Raw genomic sequence first — 25,483 nt, forward strand, 5'->3', positions numbered from 1 at the left:
CAGGTCCATACTAGTCAAATAAGAGAAACCTGCCTTGTCCCACCCTCCAGCACTGGTCTGTAGCACAGCAGGTTTTGGAACTTCAAGTCAAAGTCAAGTTTGGGCAGCACAGTAACACAGTGGTTAGGATAAGGCGATTGCAGCGTCTGCGATCCGGGTTCAATTCCACCACTGTCTGCAAAGAGTTTGCACATTCTTCACATGACCATGTGAGTTTCCTTCAGTTTCCTCCCACATCTCAAAGACGTATGGGTTAGAAGTTAATTGGTCACATGGGCATAATTGGGCAATGCAACTTGTTGGCCAAGAAAGACCTATTGCCGTTCTGAATCTGTAAATAAAAAATACAGAAGTTTATTGTCATCTGCACGGGTACACATATGCACAGGTGCAATGAAAAACTCACTTGCAGCAGCATCACTGGCACAAAGTGGCATTCCCATGGACAACGTAAATGTACATGAGACATGATCTTTGCAAGAGACAACACTATTGGAACATTAAAAAGTCTGTTTGTAATGGAAAGTGATCACAGTGTTGCTATAATATAGTAATCAAGGTTGTGATGGTTGGTTCAAGAGACAAATGATTTAAGGGAAATAGCTACACTCAAAATGTTGGAGGAACTCAGGAGGCCAGGCAGCATTTATAGAAAAGAGTACAGTCCATGTCTCAGGCCAAAACATCGACTGTTTACTCGTGCCGTAGATGCTGTCTGGCCTCCTGAGTTCCTCCAGCATTTTGTGTGTGTTACTCGGGATTTCAAGCATTTGCAGATTTTCTCTTGTTTGTGAAGGGGAGTAGCTGTTCTCTTCCTGAACCCGGTGATGTGGGAGTTCAGGCTTCTGTACCTCCTGCCCAGTGGTAGCTGCACAAAGGTGGTATGGCCCAAATGGTGGAGATCTTTGATTGATGTTGCCTTCTTAAAGTAGTACCTCCTTCAGATACTGCCGATCGTGAGGAGGAATGTGGCCGAGATGTATGCATCTTCATCTTCATGTGATGAGGATTTCTGTTCTCCCAGCCTTTCAGGAGGTGAGTTCCAGATTCCCACCACCCTCATTTACCTCATTTTTCCTCTTTACCTTCTACCAGCTGTTTTATGTCCCTGCTTCCTGATTTATTACCCTTCCCCTATGCAAAATAGGTCTTTCCTCTCAACTCTATCTGGGCTCTCCCAAATCCACGCTTCAGTTAAATCTACCTTCAGCCTGCCACAGAATTTGTATAGATGTTCTGATTAGTTGGGCAGATAGGTGGCAAATGCAGTTTAATCCAGAAAAATATTGGATCTTGATACTTCTGCGATCCAAATGTTCTTTGGAAGTCAAGAATGAGGTATAAAACTTATTGCTTATGATTGTTTTAGATTGCAAAGAAGAGGAGGGAAGAAGAAGTGTGGTGAAAGAGGTAAAGAAAAGAGAAAGGCTGAAAAGTAGATTGGTCTTCTCATGCCAGACTACAGATAACATAAAATTCTATTGACAACAGTGAACTACTAAGATAGTCTAGTAGTGTGACACCCACTACTAGCCGCAAGAGGTTTCCAGAAAAATAAAGAGGCAACTGTAGCCACTAGAAAACATACTGAATAATCACAGATACCTAATGTGATTAAATAAAAATAAAAACAAGCATAAAAAAGTTAAACTACAAGAAAAATTACAATTCTATACCCCAATCCAAAAGAAGGATGTCATAATGCTCTGGATATACCAGATTATAACAAGACATAGCGCCCGGACCATGGGACTACTGATTTCCCTGCCACCATCCAGGTCTCATCTCTCAGGAAGCACCAGAAACATTATACTGATTACTTTTTGATGTGTTGTAAGCACACCTTATGCTAAACGTCAATCTTCTGGAATATATTTTATTAATTGTTATGTATTTGTGATATTATTGCATTGTGTTATGTGTGTGAGTTATATGCACTGTGCTGCGCACGTTGGTTCATTTGGCGGTAAACATTTGTACGGTTGAATGACAATAAACTTGAACTTGACAATAAATTGGAGTGGGAGGGTAGTTACGGAAAGATCTTGAGGGGTGGGGGAGACAGCATTAATGTTTCAGATTAATGAGTATTAATTAGGACCGGCCAGTTTTGAAAAGCATTTAGTTGGATAAGTCACCGGGACTGGATGAGATATACCCCAGGCTACTGTGGGAAGCAAGAGAGGAGATTGTTGAGCCTCTTGCAATGACCTTTGCATCATCAATAGGGACAGGAGAAGTGCAGGAGGATTAGAGGGTTACAAATCTTGTTCCCGTGTTCAAGAAAGGGAGTAGAGATAATCCAGGAAATTATAGACCAGTGAGTCTGACTTCAGTAGTGGCAAGTTGTTGGAGAAGATCCTGAGAGGCAGGATTATAAGCATTTGGACAGACATAATCTGAGTAGGGATAGTTAGCATGGCTTTGTCAAGGGCAGGTCATGCCTTATGAGCCTAATTGAATTCTTTGAGGATTAACAAAACGCAATGATGAAGATAGAGCAGTGGATGTAGTGTATATGGATTTCAGTAAGGTATTTGATAAGGTTCCCCGTGCAAGGCCCCTTCGGAAAGTAATAAGGCATGGGTTCTAAGGAGATCTTGCTTTGTGGATCCAGAAGCATGAGGAATTCTGCAGATGCTGGAAATTCAAGCAACACACATCAAAGTTGCTGGTGAACGCAGCAGGCCAGGCAGCATCTCTAGGAAGAGGTACAGTCAACGTTTTGGGCTGAGACCCTTCATCAGGACATGAAGTCCTAACGAAGGGTCTTGGCCCGAAACGTCGATTGTACCTCTTCCTAGACATGCTGCCTAGCCTGTTGCGTTCACCAGCAACTTTGATGTTTGTGGATCCAGAATTGGCTTGCCCACATAAGGCCAAGGAAGGTTATAGGTGGTTTGTATTCTTCATGAAGGTTGATGACCAGTGACGTTCCACAGGGATCTGCTCTGGCACCCCTCCTCTTTGTGATTTTTATAAATGACCTGGATAAAGAAGTAGAACGGTGGGTTAGTAACTTTGCTGATGACACAAAGGTTGGGGGTATTGTGGATAGACTGTAGGGTTGTCAGAGGTGACAGCAGGGCATCGATAGGATGCAGAACTAGGCTGAGAAGTGGCAGGTGGACTTCAACCCAGATAAGGATGAAGCGGTTCATTTCGGTAGGTCCAATTTGAAGACAGAATATAATGTTAATGGTAAGACTCTTGGCAGTGTGATGGAGCAGAGAGATCTTGGAGTCCGTGTCCATTGAACACTCAAAGCTGTTGCGCAGGTTGACAGTGTTGTTAAGAAGGTGCATGGCGTGTTGGCATTCATCAACCATGGGATTGAGTTCAAGAGCCGTGATGTAATGTTTTAGCTATATAAGACCTTGGTCAAACCCCATTTGCAGTACTGTGTTCAGTTCTGGTCACCTCACTACAGGAAGGTTGTGGATACTATACAGAGAGTGCAAAGGAAATTTACAAGAATGTTACCTGATCTTGAGGACCTGAATTATAAGGAAGGGTTAGATAGGTTAGTGTTTTTTTTTGTCTGGTACATAGTAGAATGAGTGGAGATTTGATGCAGATATACAAAATTATGAGGGGATAGATAGGTAAATACAATTGTCCTTTTCCACTGAGGTTGGGTGAGACGAGAACTAGAGGTAACACATGCAAAATGCTGGTGAACGCAGTGGGCCAGGCAGCATCTATAGGAAGAGGTACAGCTGACACTTCGGGCCAAGACCCTTTGTCAGGACTAACTGATAGTAAGAGATTTGAAAGTAGGAGGGGAGGGGGAGATCCAAAATGATAGGAGAAGATGAGGGTGGGGGGAAGGATAGAGCCAAGAGCTGGACAGGTGATTGGCAAGAAGATACAAGGCTAGAGAAGGGAGAGGATCATGGGATGGGAGGCCTAGGGAGAAAGAAAAGGAGAGGGGAGCATCAGAGGACGATATAGTGAGAGGGACAGAGGGAGAAAAAAAAAGAGAGAAAGAAAAGGGGAATAAATAAATAAATAAATAAATAAATAAGGAATGGGGTAAGAAAGGGAGGAGGGGCATTAATGGAAGTTAGAGAAGTCAATGTTCATGCCATCAGGTTAGATCCTACCCAGCCGGAATATAAGGTGTTGTTCCTCCAACCTGAGTGTGACTTCATCTTGACAGTAGAGGAGGCTGTGGATAGACATATCAGAATGGGAATGGGACGTGGAATTAAAATGTGTGGCCACTGGGAGATCCTGCTTTCTCTGGCGGACAGAGCGTAGGTCCCATCCCATGATCCTCTCCCTTCTCCAGCCTCATATCCCTTTTGCCAATCAACTTTCCAACTCTTAGCTCCATCCCTCCCCCTCCTGCCTTCTCCTATCATTTTGGATCTCCCCCTCCCCTTCCCACTTTCAAATCTCTTACTATCGCTTCTTTCAGTTAGTCCTGACGACGGGTCTCGGCCCGAAACATCAACCGTACTTCTTCCTATAGATGCTGCCTGACCTGCTGCGTTCCACCAGCATTTTGTGTGTGTTGCTTGAATTTCCAGCATCAGCAGATTTCCTTGTGTTTGAGAACTAGAGGTCATGGGTTAAGGGTGAAAGATGAAACGTTCAAAGGGAACATGAGGGAGAACATCTTCACTCATAGTGTTGTGCAAGTGTGGAATGAGCTGTTGACAAAATGCAGATCAATGGGACAAGGCAGATTAATAGTTTGGCATCGACTATAGGGGCTGAAGAGCCTGCTTCTGTGCTGTAGTGTTCTATGACTTTATGAATCTATATGTAGAATTAATTATCTCAGGCTGTGGGATTGTTTGCGTAAAACTGGGGGATTAATTCCATCTGAGAATGTTCTCATTTATGTCAAACTGGGGGATTAATTCCATTTGAGGCTGGCTTTATTTACATCAAACTGTGGGATTAATTACATCAGGCTATATGATTAAAAAGTCAGGCAAGAGTGAATAGTTTCTGCCTCTTGTCTCCAGAAGCAAGAGACTGTTCTTGCCCAACGAATGTCCATATGAATTTTGTGGGGTATTATGGATAACACCCGTGGAAAAACAGTGTGAATGCAGAAAATCTGAAAACTTTTTTTAAATACTTGCACAGCTACAGCAGCAGTCTATATATTCAGTGGCCACTTTATTAGGTACACCTCTACACTTGCTCGTTATTGCAAATATCTAATCAGCCAATCACATGGCAGCAACTCAATGCATAAAAGCATGCAGACATGGTCAAAAGGTTCAGTTGTTGTTCAGACTGAACATCAGAATGGGGAAGAAATGTGATCTAAGTGACTTCGAGCGTGGAATGATTGTTGATGCCAGATGGGGTAGCTTGAGTATCTCAGAAACTGCTGACCTCCTGGGATTTTCATGCACAACAGTCTCTACAGTTTACAGAAAATGGTGCAAAAAGCACCATGTGGTTGAAAATGCCTTGTTAATGAGAGAAACTGGAGGAGAATGGCCAGACTGGTGTTCAAGCTGACAGGGAAGGTGACAGTATCTCAAATAACCATGCGTTACAGAGTGGTGTGAGAAAAGCATCTCAGAACACATAGCATGTTGAACCTTGAAGTGGATGGGCTACAGCAGCAGAAGACCATGAACATACACCAGGTGGCCACTTTATCAGGAGGTATCTAATAAAGTGGCCATTGAATGCATGTGTATCCATGGAGTGGACTGAAACTATTTAGCATAAAGACCAGGTTCTGAGCATTAAGTCCAACATGCTTTTCAGGAATATTTCTTTCAAGTTGGAGAGATTGGATGATTCAGGCCCATACTATTTTATGTTGTGAAAAATTAATGAGGGACCATCGAGTCATAAAGTCACAGAGTCATAGACTACAGAAATAGGGCCTTCAGCCCATCTAGTCTGTGTTATGACTGTTATGTTGCCAAGTCCCATTGACAGGAACCCAGACCATAATGCCCCATACCCCCCCCATTCATGAATCTGTCCAAATTTCTCTTAAATGTTGAAATTGAACCCGTTTCCACCACTTCCACTGGCAGCTCGTCCCACACTCTCACAACCCTCTGAGTGAAGAAGCTCCCCCTCATGTTCCCCTTAAACATTTCATCTTTCACACTTAACCCATGACCTCTAGTTCTAGTCTCACCCAACCTCAGTGGAAAAAGCCTGCTTGCATTTACCCTATCTATACTCCTCATAAATTTGTATACCTCTATCAAACCTCCCCTCATTCTCCTACACTCCAAGGAATGAAGTCATAACTTATTCAACCTTTCCCTATAACTCAGGTCCTCAAGTTCCAGCAACATACTCTGCACACCTTCAAACTTATTGATGTTTTTCCTGTAGGTGGGTGACCAGAACTGCACATAATACTTCAAATTAGGCCTCACTGAAATCTTATAGAACAGAGGGCTTAAATTCAAGATGAAAGTGGAGAGATTTAATGGGAATGTGAGGGGCAACATTTTTAAGATGTTAAAGTTACCAGAGAAAGTAGTTGAGGTACACTAACAACTTTTGAAAGATAGTTGGACGTGTACATGGACTAGGAAAGGTTAAGGACCTGGGCAAAATGTAGGCTAATGGGACCATCTCAGATGGGCAACTTGATTGGCATGTCGAAGTCAAAGTCAAGTTGATTGTCATCTGCACAAGTCCATGTCTGCACAGGTGCAATGAAAAACTTCCTTGCAGAAGCATTGCAGGTACGGAGCAGCAGATAAGCAGCATTCACAGGATGGTAGGTCTGAGGAGAGGTGTGACCTGGATGGTGGGGATTTTTGATGATAAATGCTGCCTTCTAGAGCGTGCACCTCCTGAAGACACCACTGATAGTGGAGGGACATGATGCATTGGACTGGATTCACTACTCTCTGCAGCTTTTTGAAGTCCTGCACATTTGGACCAGTTGGTCTGAAGGGTCTGTTTCCCTGCTGCTTGTCTCTGTGACTCTAAGATTCAGTAAGGCAAATATATTCTGAGAAGGAAAGGTAGGATCAATTCTGGGAATGGACACAGTCTACAGGAGTAAATATTGAAAGAGGGGGCTGGATCATTGAATCACTCCTAGGATGTGTGGTGCTCAGTCATTGAGAATGTACAAGAGTGAAATTGAGAGATGTTTTGAGAATGTGGGGACTGGACAGGATGAAACTTGGCATCTGAACAAGAGCACAGATTGAAGAGGATGGATGGTCTATTCCTACTGAGTAACACACACAAAATGCTGGCGGGACTCTGCAGTTTCATAAGACCATAAGAGTATACGATATAGGAGCAGAATTGGGCCATTTGCCATTTCATCATGGCTGATACATTTTCCCTCTCAGTCTCCATCTCCTGCATCCCCTCATGCCCTGACTAATCAAGAATCTATCAACCTCTGCCTTAAATATACATAAAAGACAGACAGCATCTATGGAGAGGAATAAACAGTTGATGTTTTGGGCTGAGACCTATCATCAGGACTGGAAAGGAAGGGGGGCAAAAGCCAGAATAAGAAGACAGGGGAAGTGAAAGGAGTACAAGCTAGCAGGTGACTCCTTGTGTCACAATGAGCTCACCCTCAGAGTGGAGAAGCAACACCTTATATTCCACCTGGTTTGCTTCCAACCTGGTGGCATGAATATCAATTTCTCATTCCCATTAGAAAATATCCACCCCCCCCCCACACTTCCTCTGTTCCCCACTCTGGCCCCTTAGCCCCTCTCACCCACTTATTACCTCCCCTCCGTACCCATCCTCCTCCTCTTTCTCCTATGGTTCACTCTCCTCTCCTATCCGATTCCTTCCTCTCCAGTCCTTCACCTTTCCCACCCACATGGCTTCACCTTCCAGCTTTCCTCCTTCACTCCCCCCACCTTTTCATTCTTTCCCCTTCCCTTCCAGTCCTGAGGAAGGGTCTTGGCCTGAAACGTTAACTGCTTATTCGTTTGCATAGATGCCGCCTAACCTGCCGAGTTCCTCCAGCACTTTGTGTGCGCTGCAGGTGATAGGTGAGACCAGGTTGGAGGGGGTGGTGGTTGAAGTGAGAAGCTGGGAGGTGAAAGGTAGAAGGAGTAAAAGGCTGAAGTAGAAATCTGATGACAGTGGACCCCGGGAGAAAAGTAAGGAGGAGGGTAACCAGAGGAAGGTTCTATTCCTTCTCTGTTGGTATTCTCATACATTGTCAAAGCGAAAGGTGTGAGATTGCCTGCTGCCAACATTTGTCATATTTCTCACCCCTCATTTGACTCATAGTTCTTTCATGTCATTGGTAATTCAGAGAGCAGACACCTTTAGGATATAACCCAGCACCCTTTCACAGAGCAGACACCTTTAGACTATAAAACCATTAGATATAAGAGCAGAATTAGGCCACATGGCCCATCAAGTCTGCTCCGTCATTTCATCATGGCTGATCCATTTTCCCTCTCAGCTGTAATCTCCTGCCTTCTCCCCATACCCCTTCATGCCCTGACCAACCAAGAATCTATCAACCCCTGCCTTAAACATTTGTAAACACTTGGCCTCCACAGCGGCCTGTGGCCATGAATTCCTTAGATTCACCACACTCTGGATGAAGAAATTCTTCCTCATCTCTGTTCCAAAAGGATGCCCCTCTATTCTGAGGCTGAGTCCTCAGTCTTAGACTCTCCCTCCAGAGGAAACATTAGAGTTTGGCGTTCAATTCTAACATCCCCTGTAAGGAGTCTGTACATCCTCTCTGCAGAGTGTTCTGTATATAGTTAGGGTGCCCAAGACTTTTCCACAGCACTATATTTGACAACGTGGAGCAGAGAGCAGGTTTGTAAGTCTGGCTGGAACAAAGGATGTTGGGAATGGCGAGGGTGGAGTGCTGGCAGGATGAGTGTGTGATAGGTGACAGAGAAGGAGTGACAGGGGCCGGGGGGTGCAGACATACCAGCCCTGAGTCGCCAGCAAGTAATTTCATTCCAAACAATGAGTATATTGATCATTACAGAATGTCTCTCCAGTGCTTCCCACTTCCTCCCCACTCCCTGCCCTCTCCCTTCCCATTTTCCCAACCATAATTCCCCCCTCCCTGCCCCCTTCCCACTCTCAGTCCACAACAGAGACCCATATCAGTATCAGGTTTATCATCACTCACATATGTCATGAAATCTGTTTTGTTTTGTGGCAGCAGTACAGTGCAATACATAAAATTACTACAGTACTGTGCAAAAGGCTTAGACACCCTAACACCTATATATGTGTGTGTGTGTGTGTGTGTGTGTGTGTGTGTGTGTACGCGCGCCTAAGACTTTAGCACAGTATTGTATGCACTTCACCAATACCTTCTCTTTGCCCATCTTGTTGAGCTCTCTAATTATATGGTATCTTTTAATGAGTTCACCTCTCACTCGTCCAGAGGACACAGATGCAGAATGTTGAATTCTGAGAGTCACAGAATCACAGAGTGTTACAGCACAGAAACAGATCCTTCAGCCAGCCATGATCATGTTGACCATTCCATGCATCTACACCTATCCCATTTCCCCACACAATGTCCAAATTCTTCTACTCATTGCCTGTCTAAATGCCTTTTAAACATCGAGATTGTAGCTGATTCACTACCTCCTCTGGCAGCAAGCTCAAGGTATTAACTAATCTTGATGTAAAACGTTTACCCCTCAGATTTAAAACCCCTCCTTTCACCTTAATCCTGCCCCCTCTTGTTTTTCATTCAAGACTCAGAATTCAAGATTCAAGATTGTTTACTGTCATTTTCAGTACACAGAAGTATAAAGGAGAATGAAATAATTGTTAATCTGGATCTGATGCAGCAGAGAAAAATACAATAAGATAAAAAAACAAAATAATAATTTTTGGATGTGTTGAACAGCCTTCCAGCTTGGGAAAGGTAACTGTTTTTGAGTCTGGTGGTCCTGGCGTGGAGGCCCTGTAGCCTCTTCCCTGGTGGGAGTGGGACAAACAGCACCTTTCTGTATATATGTCCTTGATGGTGTAAGATGGGAAAGAAATTGTGACAATCCATGTCTATGTTATCTATGTCCTGATCCATGCTATATTCCCTTTACATCACCCTCCCTTCCTGTATTGCTACATTCAGGGAGCAAGGGACTGGAACCCCAATGTCTCTCTGTAACGCTCCTCGAATTTTCTTTTACAGCTGGGCATACCAACCATCGCTCTGCGTAGAGAATTTTTGTAATATGCACACCAAACAAACTCAAACCTCAACCCACAAAAGAAATAAACTACATCAGGCAGACAAAAGAACTGACAGGCACAATGGTGAAAGTAAAATGTTTTGACTAGATGGCATCAGCACTAAGTGGGCCAGTGATTTATTAACAATGAGCTACCAACTTCCTTTCTGCATTTATTGTTACAATTTGTAACAGTACTGTAACTTGAAATACTGACACTGTAAACACATTGAAGGTCTAAAATGTTTTAAAGTAAAGGTTTTGGTCCATTCATTATTTAGAAAATTTATGGATTATATTCCTTAACACATAATTAATTACAGGGTACTTCACATTTATATTAACATAGATTTAAAAATTATGTTAGCATAATTTCAAAATTATATTAGCATTTTATAAAAGAAAATTCCAACAAAGGCTAAGCACATGTGAGCTTTTTAGTTACTGTGCGGCTGAGTGCTTGTGCACCTTAGAAGAAACAGTTTCCCTCTGTACATCAGCATTCCTTACTGCCTTACCTTTCATAATATACGTCCCGTCCCTACTTCAATTCCCAAAATACATCACAGAGGCCCAAATTATAGGGAGAGGTTGGTCAAGCTCGGTCTTTATTCCTTGCAACATAGGAGAATGAGGGCTGGCCTTAACAAAATCTTTAAACTTATAGGAGGCAGAGATAAGATGGGTGGTAACAGTCTTTTCCCCAGGGTCAGGGAGTCCAAAACTTCAGGGCATGGATTTAGGGTGGGAGTGGAAAGATTTAATCGGCTTCCGAGGAGAAACCCATTCATTCAGAGGTGGTGAGTATATGGAATAAGCTGCCAGAAGAAGTGGTTAAGGCAGGTATAACAGTAGCATTTATGAATCATCTGGACAGATACATGGAGGGGAAGGGCTTGGAGGGATATGGACTGAACACATGAAATTGGAATTAGCTGGTCGGGCACTGAGATCAGCATGGAGTTATTGGGCTGAGGAGCCTGCATGCATGCTGTATTTCCCTAAAACCTCATACTTGGATTAAATTCCAACTGTAAACCCTCTGTCTAATTGTCCATCTGATCTATATCCCACTATAGCCTTAGGTAATATTCCCTGTATCCACAATACAACCAATGTCCACGTCTTCCACAGACTTGCCACTCATATGCCCCCTGCATCCACATTCAATTCATTATTGTATAACTCAAGCAACAAGGATCCCAGCACTTATCCCTGCCGTATGCTACTAGTCACAGAGAAACAACCATACACAACTATCCTCCGCTCCATTGACCAAACCACATTTACATCCAATTAACCAGCTCACCGAGAACCCCAAGTGCTTGAACTTTCTGAACCAGAAACCGATGGGTTGCTGCCATGCTGACTATTCCTCAGAATAACCCTCAGAATTCCAGACTCTGCATGACTGGCTGATGAGTTGGCACTTTACTGCTTATCCTGATATCTCTTCGTAAGTAGTGCAAGTCAGATAATATTCTTATAGTCATAGAGTTGCAGAGCACGACAGCACAGAAATGCACACTAGTCTGTGTTACTCTGCCTAGTCGCATCTGGGGAGGCTCCAGTTCACAGTATTGGGAAAATGGATTTTGTAGGCCCGGCAGGCTCCTCCACAAGCAGAACCCTCCCCAGCACAGAGGCCACCTCCAAAGGACGATGCCTCAGGAAAGTGGTATCCATCACTAAGGACCTTCACCATCCTCTTCCCATTTTTTCTAAGTTTCTATGATTTTACCCTCATCAGGGAGAAGGTACAGGAGGTCCAATATTGCTAGGATCCTGAACTATCCAACAAATTAATGTAATTAATCCCACAATCTTCTGTAATTAACACAATAATGGTGTATTGAATTCAATTATCAATTGTATTTAAGGATTTATAAGGCACTCTTCCTGCGCCCCCTCCCCGTCCTGCTAGCCTGAAGGTCACCCAAGGTGTAGGATCTGCCTAGACCCTGATCAGGGTCACATGAAGCCATGGTGCAGGTGGTGGATGATTACATGAGCAGCTGGTGCAGATCACAAGTCTTGGTTATGTGATCACTGACACCAGGCAGACAATCTCTGAAGAGTATTGATAATGACTGGGGTCACTCAGTTTGTAAAGATACTACCAAGAAGAAGGCAATGGCAAACCACTTCTATAGAAAAATTTGCTAAGAACAATCATGGTCATAGACCACAATCACCCATGTCAGACAACACAGCATGTAATGATGATGATAACGTTTAATCTCACATCCCAACACAATTAATCCCAATGTTTTGTCTAATTAATCCCAGTGATGGTCTAATTAATCCATAATCCAGGGCATTTAATACCATAGTTTGGTGTAATTAACACCACAGTTTGGCGTTGTAACACCAGATTCTGATGTAGTTAATAACACAGAACAGTGAAATTAATGGCACAGTGTGACATAACAGTGGCTCAGCTTGTGGGAATTAGTACTGCCATTTGATGTAATTATTCCCACAGATTGGTGTAATTAACAATACTGTTTTGCACAATAAAGTACCACAGTCTGGCGTTCTAACACCATAACCTGATAGAAGTATATCAGTGTTGCCATGGCAGCATAGTGATTAGTGCGACACTACTACAATTTAGGGCATTAGAGTTCAGAGTCAATTATGGCACCTTTCTCCCTGTGACTGTGTGGGTTTCCTCCAAGTCCTCTGGTTTCCTCCAACATTCCAAAGGCATACTGATTTGTAGGTTAATTGGCCATGGAGCCATTGAACACTACAACACAGAAACAGGACCTTTTAGCCCATCTAGTCTGTGCAGAACCATTAATCTGCCTCTTCCCATTGACCTGCGCCTGGACCACAGCCTTCCATCCATGTACCCATCCAAATTTCTCTTAAACGTTGACATCAAATCCACATCCGTCACTTATGCTGACTGCTTGTTCCACACTCTCACCACACTCTGAGTAAAGAAATTCCCCTTAAACATTCACCTTTCACCCTTAACCATAACCTTCTTGCTCGCAGTTACACTGTCTATACCCCTCATAATTTTGTATATCTCTATCAAATCTCCCCTCAATCCTTATAAATTGTCCAGTGATTAGGCCAGGGTTAAGTAGATGAGTTGTTGGGAGGTGTAACTTGGTGGGCCAAGAAGGGCCGATACCACACTGTACCTCCAAATAAAATAAAATAAATATTAAATAAATAATCCTATGTTTTAATGATGTGTAATCCCACAAAATGGCAAAATTAATCCAGACATCTAATGTAATTATTCCTCAATCTGTTGTAATTAATCAACAATATTGTTCAACTATACCCACAATTGAATATAATTAATCCGGCAGTATGATAATGTTAATCTCACAGTTTGATGTAATTAACCCTATGATCTGACGTGTTTAATATCTCAATTGATACAATTAATCTCTCAGTCTGATTTAATTAACTGATTCCTCCCTTGTCTGTTATAGTGGGAAACACAAAATGATGTCACTATTTTCACATTTTAATCGTATTAATACCCTGGTTGATGTAATTAAGCTCTTTCTGGTGTCATTAACCCTGGAATCCAGTGAAATTAATATCTTGTCCAGGACTAGAGGTCACAACCACAGGATAGAGAGACGTCCATTTAGAACAGAGATGAGGAGGAATCTCTTTAGCCAGAGGGTGGTGAATCTGTGGAATTCATTGCCACAGACAGCTGTGGAGGTGGAGTCATTGGGCATATTTAATAAAGAGGTTGATAGGTTTTTGATTAGTCAGGGTGTTAAAGGTTACGGAGAGGAGGCAGGAGAATGGGTTTCAGAGGGATAATAATTCCTGACGAAATGGTGAGAGACTGCCTGTGGGATGTCTAATATGTTGGAGCTAACCGATAGTTTTTGATGTACTGTAGACCATGGTCTCTTTGGGGGCTTTGCTGTTGCAGGCATGGTCAGCAGAGGGAATGCTGATACTTGAAGCTGGAATAAGTGGGGGAGGGGGAGTGTTGATACTGCTGGCTGATACTTTTGTGTGAGGGGGCAGGGTGCTTTGGGGCTCTGACATTTTTCTATTATTCATTCTTTGGGGTTTTCTTCTGTTTTGAGGAAGTCTGCAGAGAGTAAGAATTTCAGGTCGTATATTGTATACATTCTCTGATACTAAATGGAACAATTGAACTATTGAACAGACTTAATGGGCTAAATAGCCGAATTCTGCTACTATGTTTTATGATGTTATATCCTCGTCCTGAGGCCCTTAATCCCACGGATTGGTGCAATTACTTTCCGTGTTTGTTACCATTACCTCACAGTTATGGTCTTGTGGTCAGCCTGATTCCAATTCACTCAACCATCTCAGTTATGGTGTCAGAACTGCCAGGACAGCCGGTACTAATCTCATAGTCTGAAGTAGCAATTAATCTCATCAGGCAAGATTTCCCATTAAAGCATCCAAGTACTACAAGCTGTTGAAATTATTCCCACTGAAAGAGACGATTAACCCCCCAAGTTTAACTTACTCAACACAACTCTCCCACTATAGTGTTATTTATTCCTAAAGCCCGGAGTAATTCCTTCCAGTGAGTGGCATGGTAGCATAGTGGTTAGCACAATGCTTCACAGTGCAGCAATCTGGCTTCAATTCCTGCTGCTGTCTGTAAAGTGTTTGTACGTTCTCCCCCTGACCCGCCGAGTGTTTGTACATTCTCCCCCTGACGCGCAGAGTGTTCCTACATTCTCCCCCTGACCCGCCGAGTGTTCCTACATTCTCCCCCTGACCCGCCGAGTGTTTCTACATTCTCCCCCTGACCCGCCGAGTGTTTGTACATTCTCCCCCTGACCCGCAGAGTGTTCCTACATTCTCCCCCTGACCCGCCGAGTGTTTCTACATTCTCCCCCTGACCCGCCGAGTGTTTCTACACTCTCCCCCTGACCCGCCGAGTGTTCCTACATTCTCCCCCTGACCCGCCGAGTGTTTCTACATTCTCCCCCTGACCCGCCGAGTGTTCCTACATTCTCCCCCTGACCCGCCGAGTGTTCCTACATTCTCCCCCTGACCCGCCGAGTGTTCCTACATTCTCCCCCTGACCCGCCGAGTGTTTCTACATTCTCCCCCTGACCCGCCGAGTGTTCCTACATTCTCCCCCTGACCCGCCGAGTGTTTGTACATTCTCCCCCTGACCCGCCGAGTGTTCCTACATTCTCCCCCTGACCCGCCGAGTGTTCCTACATTCTCACCCTGACCCGCCGAGTGTTTCTACATTCTCCCCCTGACCCGCCGAGTGTTTGTACATTCTCCCCCTGACCCGCCGAGTGTTTCTAAATTCTCCCCCTGACCCGCCGAGTGTTTCTACATTCTCCCCCTGACCCGCCGAGTGTTCCTACATTCTCCCCCTGACCCGCCGAGTGTTTCTACATTCTCCCCCTGACCCGCCGAGTGTTTCTACATTCTCCCCCTGACCCGCCGAGTGTTTGTACATTCTCCCCCGACCCGCCGAGTGTTTCTACATTCTCCCCCTGACCCGCCGAGTGTTTCTACATTCTCCCCCTGACCCGCCCAGTGTTTCTACATTCTCCCCCTGACCCGCCCAGTGTTTCTACATTCTCCCCCTGACCCGCCGAGTGTTTCTACATTCTCCCCCTGACCCGCCGAGTGTTTCTACATTCTCTCCCCGACCCGCCGAGTGTTTGTACATTCTCTCCCTGACGCGCAGAGTGTTCCTACATTCTCCCCCTGACCCGAGTGTTTCTACATTCTCCCCCTGACCCGCCAAGTGTTTGTACATTCTCCCCGACCCGCCGAGTGTTTCTACATTCTTCCCCTGGCCCGCCGAGTGTTCCTGCATTCTCCCCCTGGCCCGCCGAGTGTTCCTGCATTCTCCCCCTGACCCGCCGAGTGTTCCTACATTCTCCCCCTGACCCGCCGAGTGTTTCTACATTCTCCCCCTGACCCGCCGAGTGTTTCTACATTCTTCCCCTGGCCCGCCGAGTGTTCCTGCATTCTCCCCCTGACCCGCCGAGTGTTCCTACATTCTCCCCCTGACCCGCCGAGTGTTTGTACATTCTCTCCCTGACCCGCCGAGTGTTTGTACATTCTCCCCCTGACCCGCCGAGTGTTTCTAAATTCTCCCCCTGACCCGCCGAGTGTTTGTACATTCTCCCCCTGACGCGCAGAGTGTTTCTACATTCTCCCCCTGACCCGCCGAGTGTTCGTACATTCTCCCCCTGACCCGCCGAGTGTTTGTACATTCTCTCCCTGACCCGCCGAATGTTTCTACATTCTCCCCCTGAACCGCCGAGTGTTTCTACATTCTCCCCCTGACCCGCCGAGTGTTTGTACATTCTCCCCCTGACCCACCGAGTGTTTGTACATTCTCCCCCTGACCTGCCGAGTGTTTGTACATTCTCCCCCGACTCGCCGTGTTTGTACATTCTCCCCCTGACCCACCGAGTGTTTGTACATTCTCCCCCGACCAGCCGAGTGTTTGTACATTCTCCCCCTGACCAGCCGAGTGTTTGTACATTCTCCCCCTGACCCGCCGAGTGTTTGTACATTCTCCCCCTGACCCGCCGAGTGTTTGTACATTCTCTCCCTGACCCGCCGAATGTTTCTACATTCTCCCCCTGAACCGCCGAGTGTTTCTACATTCTCCCCCTGACCCGCCGAGTGTTTGTACATTCTCCCCCTGACCCACCGAGTGTTTGTACATTCTCCCCCTGACCTGCCGAGTGTTTGTACATTCTCCCCCGACTCGCCGTGTTTGTACATTCTCCCCCTGACCCACCGAGTGTTTGTACATTCTCCCCCGACCAGCCGAGTGTTTGTACATTCTCCCCCTGACCAGCCGAGTGTTTGTACATTCTCCCCCTGACCCGCCGAGTGTTTGTACATTCTCCCCCTGACCCGCCGAGTGTTTGTACATTCTCTCCCTGACCCGCCGAGTGTTTGTACATTCTCCCCCTGACCCGCCGAGTGTTTCTACATTCTCCCCCTGACCCGCCGAGTGTTCCTACATTCTCCCCCTGACCCGCCGAGTGTTTCTAAATTCTCTCCCTGACCCGCCGAGTGTTTCTACATTCTCCCCCGACCCGCCGAGTGTTTGTACATTCTCCCCCGACTCGCCGGGTGTTTGTACATTCTCCCGCTGACCCGCCGAGTGTTTCTACACTCTCCCCCTGACCCGCCGAGTGTTTCTACACTCTCCCCCTGACCCGCCGAGTGTTTCTACACTCTCCCCCTGACCCGCCGGGTGTTTCTACATTCTCCCCCTGACCCGCCGAGTGTTTCTACACTCTCCCCCTGACCCGCCGAGTGTTTGTACATTCTTCCCCTGACCCGCCAAGTGTTTGTAAATTCTCCCCCAACCCGCCGAGTGTTTCTAAATTCTCTCCCTGACCCGCTGAGTGTTTGTACATTCTCCCCCGACTTGCCGAGTGTTTCTACATTCTCCCCCTGACCCGCCGAGTGTTTGTACATTCTCCCCCGACTCGCCGTGTTTGTACATTCTCCCCCGACCAGCCGAGTGTTTCTACATTCTCCCCCTGACCCGCCGAGTGTTTCTACATTCTCCCCCTGACCCGCCGAGTGTTTGTACATTCTCCCCCTGACCCGCCGAGTGTTTCTAAATTCTCTCCCTGACCCGCCGAGTGTTTCTACATTCTCCCCTGACCCGCCGAGTGTTTCTACATTCTCCCCCTGACCTGCCGAGTGTTTGTACATACTCCCCCTGACCCGCCGAGTGTTTGTAGCATTTTGATTCCAGATTATTTTCACCTGATGTTATATGAAATGGTAACATCACCCTCATGGGAAACAGATCTTATCTTCCCAGTTCTCCTTGTAACTCAAGCTCTTCAGCCCAGGCAACATCCTCGTGAACTTTCTAGCTTATTCACCTCCTTTCTATAGTGTAGTGTCCAGAAAGGCATCCGTTAGTCTTGCGAGACCATGGATCTGCGCCTGGAAAGTCTTCAGTCTCCAGGGCACAGGCCTGGGCAAGGTTGTATGGAAGACCAGCAGTTGCCCATGCTGGAAGTCTCCCCTCTCCACGACACCAATGTTGTCCAAGGGAAGGGCATTAGGACCCATACAGCTTGGCACCAGTGTCGTCGCAGAGCAATGTGTGATTAAGTGCCTTGCTCAAGGACACAACACGTTGCCTCGGCTGGGGCTTGAACTCATGACCTTTAGGTCGCTAGTCCAATGTCTTAACCACTTGACCACGTGCCCACAGCACACGATACTTCAGGGAATGTCTAAATGACATTTTGTACAGCTGTAACATGAATCTCAACTCTTCTACTTGGTGCTATAACTGATGAAGGTAAACTGGCCTAAAGCCCTCTTCACCTCCTGTCTACCTGTGGCACCAACTTCACATACTTGACAGTCACAAAAACAATGGAGAGATTATCGGAGGTGAGGTGGTCTTCAAGTCTTGGCAACATCCATGTAAATTTTCTCTGTACTCTTTCAATCTTATTGACATCTTTCCTATGGGTAGGTGACCAGAACTGCACACAACACCTCAAATTTGTCCACACTAACATTTTATATATATTTAATATCCTAACTCCTGAACTCAATACTCTAGTTTACATCTGGTTTGGACTGGATATGCTGCAGGGCTTGTTTCTGTGCTCTGTGACTCTATGAAATGTTAACTGTTTCTCTTTCCACTGGTGCTATCTGACCTGCTGAGTGTTTCCAGCTATTTCACTCTGAGTCCGTATGACATTGGAGTTGCAGTATTGGGCCATTTGGCCCATCAAATCTGCTTTGCTATTCCATCATGCCTGAACTATTATCCTGCTCAACCCCATTCTCTTGCCTCCTTCCTGTGACCTTTGACGCTCTTACTAATCAAGAACATATCAACCTGTGCTTTAAATACATCCAAAGACTTGGTCTCTACAGCCACTGTGGCATGGAATTCCACAGATTAATCACTTCCTGGCTGAAGAATTTCCTCCTCATCTCTGTACTAAAGGGACATCCTTCTATTTGAGGTTGTGCCCTCTGGTCCTAGACTGTCCCACTGTAGGTAACATCCTCTCCATGTCCACTCTATCTAGGCCTTTCAATAGGTTTCAATGAGATAGATTTTCATCACCCTGAATATCTGTTTTTGACTTAGTTTATGTCATCGTTTGGTGATTTTCATCTCACGGCTAAGTCTGTGTTCAAATGCCAACAATGCCATATTCTGACATACTCAAGCCTTGTGATTTGATAGAATTAGTTTCAGAGGTGGGACTAATTTACCATCCAGTGTGATGGTGAACTTAATGTCAAAATTGGATTTATTCTCATAGCATAAAATATCCATGATCTCACTAAGAATGAAAGAGTGGAGAGAAAACTTAGAAGGATGAGGCCAGGTGTTGAGGAAATGAGTTACTGGGAATGATTGAATAGGTTAACACTTTATTTCCTGGAGTGTGGGAGAACGCGTGGTGATTTAGTAGAGATATACAAAATTATGAGGTGTATAGATAGATTAAATGCAAAAAGGCTTTTTCCACTGAGGTTGGGTGAGACTAGAACTAGATGTCATTGGTTAAGGGTGAAAGGTGAAATATTTAAGGCGAAGCTGAGGGGTAAGTTTTTTCACTCAGAGGGCACTGAGAGTGTGGGAATGAGCTGTCAGTGGAAGTGGTAGACGTGAGTTCGATTTCAACCACTAAAAGAAGTTTGGATAGGTACATGAATGGGAGAGGTGCGGATCAATAGACCTAGGCAGAATAACAGTTCGGCAAGACTAGATGGGCTGAAGGGCCTGTTTCTGTGCTGTAGCACTCTATGACTCCATGATATAATTTCTTCCTTACCATTTCATGATCAGATGGCAGGACAAGTTTGAAAGATTGAGTGGCCTAATCCTTCTCCTATTTCCTTGTGTTTACGGCATTTTTAATCTGTTGGTATGATGAAATGAATCCTGGTTTTGAATTTGTAGGACCCCTGATTCTGATTAAATTAATCCCACTGCCTGATAACCATTGATTTCTTTCTGCAGTCTAAAACTTTCCTCCTCACTTACAACCATTCAGCCAACTTTTGTATCATCTATAAACTTACTTTTGTACCCTTGCACATTAAGATTAAATTTAAAAGCAAGGGGCAAAGTTCTGAGCACCAGTGAACCTGTAACAGTTCAACTATCACCAAAGCACACATCAGCCATTTGCTACAGCCACAATTTAGCAGCTCTACTTCATTAGGAGTTTGGGGAGATTTGGTATGTCACCGGAGACTCTTGCAAATTTCTATAAATGTACAGGGAAGAGAATTCTGGCTGATTGCATCACATCCTGTAATTAAACCCACATCCACCACTTCTATGGGTAGCTCGTTCTGTATGCGCAGCACCCTCTGAGTGAAGGATTTCCCCTTAAATATTTTACCTTTCACCCTAAACCAAAGACCTCTAGTTCTGGTATCATCTGACCTGAGTAGAAAAAGCCTGCAAACATTCACCCCTCATAACTTTATATACTTCTATCATTCTCCTTTGCTCATGTCAATAAAGTCCCAACTGTTAGCTGTTTTCTTTTTTATTATATATTACATACTAGCTTAACACTATGTATGATTTTGATTGCCTATTTCAATCTCTGTTTGTATTGCTATTGATATATATATTTGAGATAATTCTCCTCTTGTTTGTATTTATGTTCCTTTTAAATCAATAAAAAGATTAATAAAAAAATAAAGCTTTGACCTATTCAACCTTTCTGTACAACTCACATCCTCAAATCCTTGTTAATTTTGTCTGTACACTTTCAAAATTATCAATATCTTTCCTATAGGTAGATGATCAGAACTGCACACAATACTCCATATTAGACCTCACCAATGTCTTATATAACTTCAACTTCCCAACTCTGTATTCAATGGCCTGATTTATGAAGGTCAATATGGCAAAAGCTCTCTTTATGACCCTGTCTACCTGCAATGCCAATTTCAAGGATTTATTGATTTGTATTCCCAGACCCTCTGCTCTACTGCACTCTTTAATGCTCGACTATTCAGTGTGTAAGTCCTACCCTGATTTATTCTGCCAAATGGCAACACCACATACTTGCCTGCATTAATTACTACCTGCTATTTTTCCACCCATTTCTAAGCTGGTCCAGATCCTGCTTCAAGCTTTGATAGTCTTCCTCAGTGTCCATTATGCCCCCAATCTGATATATGCCAGAGAGAGGTCCGGGTCTGGGTGTAATATGCCATTCTCATGTACTGTTCCCTTAATGTTCCTCCGTGTTTAGAATTAACTCAGTGACTGAGTTACCATGGTTGACCAGAGTTGGAGATTCACCACTTTCTGAGTGAAGAAATATTTCAACTTTTCACAGCTCAACCTGTGGTTCTAGTGCCTGCCTCCTCAACTGGAGGAAATACTCTCCCTGCATCCAGACCATTGAGCTTTGATGAGATCTTATTTTACTCAATTCTTTCTGAATACACCACACACTTGCCTGTTCACAAACAAGAGAAAATCTGCAGATGCTGGAAATCCCAGCCACACACACAAAATGCTGGAGGAACTCAACAGGCCAGGCAGCATCTAAGAAAAGAGCACAGTCAGCGTTTCACGTTCCTCCAGCATTTTCTGTGTGTTGCATGCTTGTCTGTGTTAAATTCCATCTGAAATTTGTCTCCCTTGTCCACATGACAGAGGCCTGGTGCAGTGTTTCATGTTCAACCAGGAAGGTACAGTGACTGCACCTCTATAACACAGTAAATAAAAATGAAAGCAGCTGCAGATGCTGAAAATCTGAAATAAAGCCAGAAGATACTGGAAACACACAACAGGTCAGGAAGCATCTGTGGTGAGTGAAACAGTCAATGCTACAGGTCAAAGACCTTTCATCGGTTCTGCAAGGACATAGACCTGAAATATTGACTTGATTCTCAATTCTGCTGATACTTTCTGACCTATAGTTAAGGTAGTTAGGCTGGAACTGTAGATAGAACTAATAAGACCACAGCTTGGTTACTGGGTACAGTTCTGGCCACACCAACTAAGTGACTATACAGGAGAGGGTGCAGCAGAGATTTGGAAGAGTATTACCAGGACTGGAAAATTGCAGCTGTGGAGAAAGGCTGGGTGGGGTGAGAATCACATTGGACCAGTGGAGAGTGGTAGAACATTTTACTCTGATGTATACCATCCGATACAGGAGTTGCAAGGCATCTGACTGCAAGACCCTACAAAAGATTATGAGGAATGCTGAGGGGGTCATTGTGGTCTCTCTTCCACCCATCCCAGATACTTACAAGGAGCACTGTGTACACAGGGCTCTTAGCATTGTCAATGATCCCTCCCATCCATCCAACAATCTCTTTGACCCCTTACCATCAGGCAGGGGTACCATAGCATTAGGACAAGGACTGTTGGGATGGGAAACAGCTTCTTCCCCCAGGCCGTGAGACTACTCCAGCCAGGCCTCACCACATATGAAGCATTATACTGTTTACTTTTTAACTTGTAACATAAATGCCCCTTACTATTTTTAATTTATTTTTGGTAATATTACTTTATGTGTTGTGTGTGAGTTACATATACTGTGTTGTGCACCTTGGTCTGGAGGAATGTTGTTTCATTTGACAGTATACATACGTAGGGTTGAATGGCAATGAAGTTAAACTTGAACTTGGACTAAACTGATGACGTCCCGAGTCAGAGTAAAGAGTTTGGATTTGTTTCTCATCATCTCAGGGGTATAGACTGAAACCAATTAGAAAGATCAAGAGACAAAGGAATACTTTTCACTCAGATATTGTCAGGGGCGGGGGTCAGGAACACACACCTTAAAAGGACAAGCTACAGACTGGTTCACAACTGAGGAGCACAGTTTCAACTAGCACAGACACGAAGGGCCAAATGGCTTCCCGTGCTGGAACATTGCGCTGATTTTATAATGCAATCAGCCCCCATGTAATTAATCCCAGTTAGATGTAAACAGTGTTGTAATTAATTCTACAGTGTGCTGTTATGCTCTAATGCTCTAATGTAATTCATTCTACAGTGTCAAGTAATCAATCCTCAAAATAGTCAAACCTGCAGCCCGGTGGTAATCATCCCCGACCACTCCATAGCTGAGCGGTTTAATTCGTTCCCACATTCTGATTTACACTGTTATGCCCCATAGTTACCTGGCCTCTCCTCCCTCCGGTGAAGAGTCCTGGATGTCCTGCCCTGGTTGACATGTGTTGTGGTCAATCAGCAGTGAGCAGACTCCAAGGGGTATGTGTATCTGCTGTGGGATCCCTATGTACTCGCAGAGTCCCCCGCTCCTGTCGAATTCACACATCCAACCCGCAACTAAACGTCAGTGAAGAAGTTTGATTAAGTTCGATTAACCCGATGGGTCGGGAAGAAAACCTTCACCCCAACCTTTGTCTCAGTGCGAGTTCAGGGCACAATCTTCGCCGAGCAGCAGGAACTTTCAAAGGCGTGGGCCGGGCTCTCATCTTCGGGGGACAGCCGAGAGTCTTTCTTTGATTTGCGCTGGTACACCGTCGTTCATCGCTCACCACCCTGGGGTGAGGGGACTATAGGGCATGGGAAACACTAGGACGGCGGGCGCCCCAAGAACTCTCTCTTTAGCCCCTTCATAGCAGCACCTAGTGACCAACCCGTTACGGAGAGAGGGCGGGCAACTGCGGGGGAAATAATGGGCCATTAGTGTCAATCAGAATGTGAAGAAGAATTCAATCAACTGCACCAGAGATTAATTACATTAGACTGCAGGAATGTAGAGGTACCGGCTACCAATTGTGTCAATCGATCGCAATCGTTCCAACTACAGAGCATTGCAACTAGACTTTCTTAAGGACATTTTAAAAGAAAACTTTACTTCATGTGACGGGGTATCCCTAGCTGTGACCTGTCCTCCCCCCTCCCCTCCCCTCCCCATCCCTCTCCTCCCTGCCCTCTTACCTATGGTGGTGATCACGGTGATGGCAAAGTAGAAGGAGCCAGCGAATTTCCACTGGTGCCCGGCGCGGTGCGGCTCGCTTTGCAGAACTACCCATTCCAGTTCCTTGTAATCCTCCTCACTCATGCCGTACTTGCTCTTCAGTTCCATGCGCTTGGAGTTCAGCAACCGCTTGCGGGAGGTCTCGAAGTCGGACTCGAGCGCGTCGAAGACGGCGGCGCCCACCAGCAGGTAGGTGAACATGCAAAGGATGAGGGAGAGAGTCCGCACGTTCTGCCGCTTCATGACCACCAGAGCCCGGCTCCAGCTCGCCGCATCCCCGCCTCCCCCCACCCACAGCACCCCGGGCACTCCGGCCGCGGGGACGCGCGAAACCGCGCGCCTCCCGACGACGTGCACGCGTCTCAATGTAATAATCAACTGAGTAAAATAAATGTGTGACCCGAGAGTCTCTCTAAGGGGCAAAATCCCCCACCCAGCCCGAAGTAGGGTTGAAGTGGCTTTAGCTGGAGTGAGTTGAGTCAGTTTAGACCCAGTTGGATGGTTATGGCCAGGCTTAACTTGTTTGGGATGGATCGGATTTAGCTGGTCGTTTTCGCTTGAGATGGACTGGATGGTTTAGCGTGGATTGGATTGGCTGCGGTTATGATGGGTAGCTTTGGTTTAGTTTGGGTTGGTTTAGGGAGGTTGAGTGTGGCTTGGATTGGTCTAGCTTGGGTTGGCTTGGATTAGCTAGATTTAACGTTGGCTGAATTGGATAGGGGAGGTTTAGGGTTGGAAAGAGTCGGTTTGATCTAATGTAGGTCGTTTCGATCTGGGTCGGAAAAAATAGATTTGGTTCGTTAGGGTTAGGTTGCTATGGATGGGGCGCCTCCATACACGGTTGAGGTGGGTTACTTTCTCACCTTCGTGGCGGCAACTACCTCCCCCTTCCCACCACCTACCCGCTCACTCCAGTCGGGTTATGGGCGGCCCCAACTAATTTTCTAAAGCCGGGCCTAGTTTAATTAATCAAGAAAACCCTTCCCCGAAGAAAAAAAAAGTCCAAACCTTCCCCCGAGTAACCTCCCCGAGGGTCAAAATGCTCACGGTAGCTCCGCTCCGCTATCCCGGTCTAACTTTGTCTGCAGTTTAACCCCGGGATTCTGAATGCGTCGCTAGAACCCTGAGCCAAATTGGTTGACACGGAGTAGGATGAAAGCCTCCCCGGTTCGTTGTTCGTTCCGGTTTGACGGTAAGTCCGTTCAGTACGCGTCCTTATCCCGTCTCTTCAGCAGCTGACCATTCCGATCCACAGGCGCTGCGCTCCCGGGGGGATCCAGGTCTCCCCCAGTGTCCTGGCTGGAGCGCTGCTCTCGCCTTCCTTGCGCCGCGGTGCAGATAAAATCCAGTTTTTCATTCTGC

At 45.4% G+C, this 25,483-nt stretch overlaps 1 protein-coding gene across 1 annotated transcript in view; it reads right to left on the reverse strand.

Moving 5' to 3' along the window:
- The window catches only part of LOC140210702 (potassium channel subfamily K member 9-like), a 59,360-nt gene extending 34,993 nt beyond the window's left edge, over positions 1 to 24,367 (reverse strand). The window contains exon 1 of the mRNA XM_072279910.1: positions 24,082 to 24,367. Coding sequence (XP_072136011.1) covers positions 24,082 to 24,364 — 283 coding nt within the window. The 5' untranslated portion in view covers positions 24,365 to 24,367. The remainder of the gene's footprint in view (positions 1 to 24,081) is intronic.
- Positions 24,368 to 25,483: the final 1,116 nt, after the last annotated feature.

This window comes from Mobula birostris, chromosome 2 (genome assembly GCF_030028105.1).
Source record: "Mobula birostris isolate sMobBir1 chromosome 2, sMobBir1.hap1, whole genome shotgun sequence".
Lineage (NCBI taxonomy): Eukaryota > Metazoa > Chordata > Chondrichthyes > Myliobatiformes > Myliobatidae > Mobula > Mobula birostris.